The sequence below is a fragment of the Morone saxatilis genome, unplaced genomic scaffold (assembly GCF_004916995.1).
Source record: "Morone saxatilis isolate NCDOM2014 unplaced genomic scaffold, NCSU_SB_2.0 Contig10, whole genome shotgun sequence".
NCBI lineage: Eukaryota > Metazoa > Chordata > Actinopteri > Moronidae > Morone > Morone saxatilis.
The window spans coordinates 16,968,626-16,974,722 of record NW_023339652.1 but is presented as its reverse complement, the minus strand read 5'-3'; the positions used below and the strand labels follow the sequence as shown (position 1 = coordinate 16,974,722).

The 6,097-nt window shown below is 44.5% G+C and overlaps 1 protein-coding gene across 4 annotated transcripts in view; it reads left to right on the top strand.

The window, feature by feature from the left end:
• Nucleotides 1-6,097, top strand: part of sbf1 (SET binding factor 1) — a 61,831-nt gene that overhangs the window by 42,648 nt on the left and 13,086 nt on the right. For all 4 annotated transcript variants that reach the window (XM_035674185.1, XM_035674176.1, XM_035674168.1 and 1 more), the window contains 8 exons: nucleotides 268-336; nucleotides 542-703; nucleotides 896-1,161; nucleotides 1,281-1,453; nucleotides 1,567-1,640; nucleotides 3,402-3,594; nucleotides 3,690-3,817; nucleotides 3,925-4,100. In XM_035674185.1, the coding sequence (XP_035530078.1) occupies nucleotides 268-336; nucleotides 542-703; nucleotides 896-1,161; nucleotides 1,281-1,453; nucleotides 1,567-1,640; nucleotides 3,402-3,594; nucleotides 3,690-3,817; nucleotides 3,925-4,100 (1,241 nt within the window). The remainder of the gene's footprint in view (nucleotides 1-267; nucleotides 337-541; nucleotides 704-895; nucleotides 1,162-1,280; nucleotides 1,454-1,566; nucleotides 1,641-3,401; nucleotides 3,595-3,689; nucleotides 3,818-3,924; nucleotides 4,101-6,097) is intronic.

Below are 6,097 nucleotides of genomic sequence, written 5' to 3'. Positions count from 1 at the left end.
TCAGTAATATATATATATATATATATATATATATATATATATATAAAAAAAACAACAACTTGAGGTGATGTATTTCTTCATTAAACGGCCATGGAAAATCACAGGGGAAAGTAATTTTGTAAATCTATAATATGAGTGCTTGTTGTATATTGGACAGAATTTAATGCACTGAACAGTCCGAAAATGATCTAAGATGATATATTTTGAACACAGTTCTGTTTTATGGTTTGCAAGTTGTCATATCATTCATTATCTGTTTCTGTTCAGGACTGCTCACATATAGATGAACACGGTATTGCAGCTGCCCTCCTTCCACTGGTCACAGCCTACTGCAGAGTAAGTTCACAACCAGCGTCACCAAATTCAGCCTTAACCACAGCTACGAACCCATTTAAATCCAGTGCTCCCTCCTGGTTTTACAATTCTGTTTTAGGTTGGCGGGATGTCTTTGTCTGAACATGCAAACTCCAATTCTGGATGCTCAGACATTTAAAGTGTCTTTTCTCCCTCATAAACATCTCGTCCTGTGTTTGTCTGACAGAAATTGGGCGCAGGCATTACACAGTTTGCCTACAGCTGCGTACAGGAGCACATGGTATGGACCACCATGCAGTTCTGGGAGGCCATGTTCTACAGCGACGTTCAGAGCCACATCAGAGCACTGTACCTGGAGACGGAGGAAGAAGAGCAGCAGAACCACTCTGTGAGCACATACCCTTCACTCGATATTTTACCAGAGCGAACAAAGAAATGATGAATGATCTTGCACATTGTAAAAAGGTTTTGGTGAATGTTTGGAAGAAAATCTGCCATCACAGCCAGTAGACTAATGAGTCAGTCTCCCAACCTGCTGAGATGATTAATCATTGACGAACCTCCTTTGATTTGTTGTCAGGAGCAGCAGGACGGGTCGGTCAGTGGGAGGGAAATCAGCGCCTTGGACCTGGCATCAGAGCAGAACCGGCTGTGGCCGACGCTCAGCAAGGAAATGCAGGCGGAGCGCGTGCAGAAGGAGGAAAGCACGGTGTTCAGCCAGGCCATCCACTACGCCAACAGGATGAGTTACCTGCTGCTGCCATTGGACACCAGCAAGAACCGCCTACTGAGGAGCTCGGGCCTCGGAGACGTGGAGAGCGTCAGCAACAGCTACGTCACAAACAGGTATGGACAGCTGGCGTCCATCATCGGGACTCAGACTTGATGGTATTCTTGTGAAACGAAAGAGTTTTAGTTAAAAAATGTAGAAACAGAAATGTTGAAAGCAGGTTTTTGTCTTGTAGTATTGCAGGCAGCATGGCCGAAAGCTACGACACAGAAAGCGGCTTCGAAGACGCTGAGAGCTCAGATGTGGCCAACTCTGTGGTGCGCTTCATTAACCGCTTCGTAGACAAAGTATGTAATGAGAGCGGCGTGACCAACGAGCACCTTAAGGCTCTCCACACCATGATACCAGGTATGGAGGCACCGAGACCTGCCACACTCACTGATCTCTCTGTGAACCAAACTTTACGACAAAATCTGTCACTTATATCTTTCTCCTTTATCTCTCTGTCCGTGTCTTTGCAGATATTGTTCAGATGCACATCGAGACGTTAGACGCAGTCCACAGGGAGAGCAAGAGACTGCCTCCGATCCAAAAGGTAACCAATTCCTATTTTTACGTTCCACTGGACAAAGGCCACGCAGAACCCCAGCCAGCCCCGTCCACTCCCCTCTCCACCAATCCCTACAGCTCAGGCTCACAGTGTCATGGCAGGTACGTCTGTCCGCCAGAGACAGAACCGTGTGACTCACGCACGCCTGAGCAGTGCATGCTGGGTGATTGCTCTCCATTGTTGTCTCCCGTTCTGTCTCCGAGGCCCGGCGGAGCTGAGTGCCTTCAGTCTGAAGGGTGCTGTTAGACCTGCGTGAAGTGTGTTGGAGAGGGACGGCGGCTAACGCTGAGTTTGATATGTTTTGTCATTTCACTAAAGACTTGTGAGTGGAACATGTAGATGCTCAGCCCCCCCACCAGCTCCCCCCGGTGATGTCTTTCTCTCTCCGTCGTCTCCCTGCCTCTACTCTCACAATGTCCCGTCAGCATTTTCTTGTGTAGCATGCAAGTCCTAGTGGATATGAGCTCATGGGCTGAGCTATAACACAGAAACAATTGTGTGCAGCTATTAGGGTCTCAGCAGTTAACTGCCTACAGAGGAAACTCTGCCCTTCTTCCGCTGTGTGACTGCAGCTAGAGTGCGGACATGTGTGACCATTAGGTGTTGTGTAACAGATTATGAAACAGGTCACCAAAGTTGTAATTCGTTTCCTATCAGAGGTGCAGTTCCTTAGGAAGCTCTCCAGGCCTCACTGGGTTGACAGGAAGTGATGTAAGGGCCCAGAGGACAAAGCCAGCGTCATAATTCATACTGCTGCTATTCCGAAAAGCCTAGAGTAGCAGAGAGTCCTGTAACCAAGCTCTGGATCCTCTGGGACTGTTCAAAACAGTATTTTTTTAAGAAATATGAAATTAACTTCCCATCACATAAACACACCCAAACGAATATTGTTATCTATTTCTTTTTGTATATTTATCTTTTTGTTTGTAACATTGTCTCTGCCAAGATCCCACCACTCCAGACCAACTGACGTGTGTGTTATGCAACAATAATACATTCAATAATCATTCAACATTAGCCTCTAAACTTCTCAAACAGTGCAGCCAGTAACCTCAGCATGGTTGTGGAAGCATGAGACTCTGATGAGTGGAGTGTGTGTTTGGTCTTATCTTAATATATGCATTCTGTAGCTGCACAGTTTCTCTTGTTTTATTGTATGTTACAGTTGTAGGTGCAGCATTTCATGTGTGCATTTCTTTTATGAATAATGGGAACTTTTTTATTGTCTGCAACACATAACGTGTATTATAGCCTTGTTATACTGCTGGACGTCAATGTCTACACAGGATTCCCACTGAAATATTACAAATGAGAAGCTTTACATAAAGAATTGTACAACTTTTATTGCTAAATTGTTCCTGGAAATGACTGTCATATAGAAATGTTTGGAAGAACAATCTTTATACATTTTAACATTTTGCAAAATGTGGAAAAATGATGTCAAAGTCTTGTCTCCTGAGAAGATGTATATTATAGACTTCCCTCATCTCTAATTCATGGAGGAATAACCTGAATATATAGAGTGGTGGTTTGTATCAGTACCACCATCCAAACCTTTTAGCATGAAATTAAAAGAAAGAGGTCTGCAACCTTGACACTGTGCAGGAACTCATAGGCCGCAGTGACATAGTGACATTTTACATTAGGGTCACAGTCCGAATCCTCCATTTTCACTTCTCGACTCAGTTCATCCTCTTTGCAGTGCTGCATCACTGATCTTCCTCCTCTCTTTCCATATCTGTGCAGCCCAAGCTGTTGAGGCCGACACTACTGCCTGGCGAGGAGCTGGTGATGGACGCCATGCGGGTCCATCTGATCCCAGATGGTCGCGAGGAGGCCACGGGGCTGATGGGAGGTCCCCCTTTGCTCCCTGCTGAGGGCGCCATCTTCCTCACCAACTACCGGCTCATCTTCAAGGGCACGCCCTCTGACCCTCTGGGTGAGAGATGATACACACACACACAACTTAGCTTCTGCCTGTTCCCATAACTTCTGTGGGTCCTCTAAACCCTTCTCTTTGTCTGCCTCCTGAAGTGGGTGAGCAGGTGGTGACTCGCTCATTCCCCATCGCCTCTCTGACCAAGGAGAAGAGGATCTCTGTCACTTTACCCATGGACCAGTTTGTCCAGGAGGGGCTACAGCTTCGGTCCTGCACCTTCCAGGTACTCTTAAATTCTCAACTCCTATCACAAATATCCCCCTCCTCCTACTCTTCTCTTTACTCAGAGTTCTTTTCCTCTGAGCTCACCGTTTCTCCGTCTGCCTGTAGCTGATGAAGATTGCGTTTGACGAGGAGGTGGCATCAGACCTGGCGGAGGTTTTCAGGAAGCACATGCACAAGCTGCGCTACCCTCAGCACGTGCAGGGTACCTTCGCCTTCACCGTGGGTCAGTGTGGGAAGATGGTGGTGGAGCACAAGACCAAGGACAAGAACCAGTCGCTCAAGTAAGGATTCATCTGTGTAGAATGAATGTGCACAAAATGGTTTCATGCAAAACAAACACCAGCATGATGTTAAAACTAACCTTCCTGTGGGTCAAGCACAGAGCGTTCATTACAGTGCACTAACTCACCAGGTGACACAGATGAGGCTTCACATCTGTAACAGCTTTTTTTTTTTTTTTACAGTCGTCCCATCTGTTGCTCTCATGTCATGTTTGCCCTTTTTACCAAGTTATTGATTTACACCTCTCACCCCATATTTCATCAGGTTAAACGAGTCACAGTGTACTGTTTAAACAAGCCCTGGCTTTACCTCACCAGTGTGTTTGGAGCTGTTTTACATGGCGCGGCTCACTTTTCTTTCTAGTGAACTCTGGTGCAGTTCATTAGGGAAAATAAATTGGAGCAACTGCATTACACAAACATAAATGACATAAACATGAATAAAAATACAGCTGTTATTAGGGTTCTCACTCTTTTTAAGTTCTCTTGACAATAAAGGACAGCACTTGCTGTCATATAATTTACCGGTAGGCCTCGTTTTGTCTCACGTGGCTGTCCATTTCAGCTCAGCAGATTTGTCTGCTGCTGTCTCGGGCGAATTGACTAGTTTACTACAGTTTTCCTTTAACTGTAACATCGATGATTTGATGAAAGAACGCTACATCAGTTCCACTCCCTGTCTGGTAAACCAGAGTATCACAAGTATCACAGCGTGCAGCTCATCCTACCAAGAGTTGAGTTTCAAAGAATATACGTGCCAGGCCATCTGAGTGAGGGGCTGAAATACATTCCAGGATATCATAGATTATTTCCAGGATATTTGGTCATTTTAATCAATTTCTAGCTGTTTCAATAACTGGAAAACTAATTTTCCAGGTTGTCTAGGGCGTAGGAACCCAGTGGTATGTGTTTAAGGGCTTTTGGGTCTTTCAGATTAAGAGGGGCTTTCTAAAATAAAATATATATATATACATATAGATGTTTGCATTGCTATAGGCAGGATACAGGAAGTATTTTGTTAGATAAATGCGTTTGTGGTCTCGCTGTCTTCCACTAGTTAAGCGAGCAGCGTTACCTCTGTGTTATTATTGTCAGTGTTTCGCCAGAGTATATGGTAAAGCTGATATATACACACACATCTCTAACCAAGGATAGCCATGTGATTATTAACTCAAAAAAACACTAACTGAAAAATGAGCATGTTTTTACTCTGTTGGGAAAATGAGTACAACTATTAAAAGGTAACAGATAACACACTGTTGGAGGATCACATTGATGTGCAATTTGTGCAAATGTAATTAATCTGACTGCTAGCAATTTAACTTTGGACGCCAATGCCGTCTACCATTACCGGTGTTGATGATATGATATGTGGTCTCTGTCTGCCTGAATCCATGTAAATGCAGCACAACCGACACTAGCAGTGCTTTGAGGCTCATTGAAGTGCATAGGATTGAGATTGAGATATTTAAAAAGATAAAAGAATTCCCTAAAGAGTACCAAAAAAATCTGTCTGCAGCTATCAGATTCTTAGCTGACATTACTGCAAACCTGCATGAGTACATGTCAGTTGTAAACAAAACTGGGCTCCTTGTGTTACTGCAGGACTGACTGCACCTTAAGACACAGGATCAGGAGTTGCCTTTCTTCTAAAGCGTTGCATGTTATGTGACTCATGTGCATGCATGTATAGTCACCTCTGTCACGACGCGGTGCATTTAGCCTTCAGTGTGAGACCATGCTCTCAGGTCTGCAGAGTGTGTGTGTGGAAAGCAGCTTTTAATTCCCACTGGCTGCATCTTGTCACATTTCCCTCTGAGCTCCGTGGGAAGCTTTGTGTCATTTATTTTCACTGTCGTCTTCTGGTGTCCCATTCTGCTCTAACTGCTGCCGAAGATTGCTATAATCTCATCCTGCTGTTTCCCTTTTGGTTTTTAATTATTACTGGAGTCAAAGCGACCTCAGTAGTAACTTCATATCAGAATCAGAATCAGAAT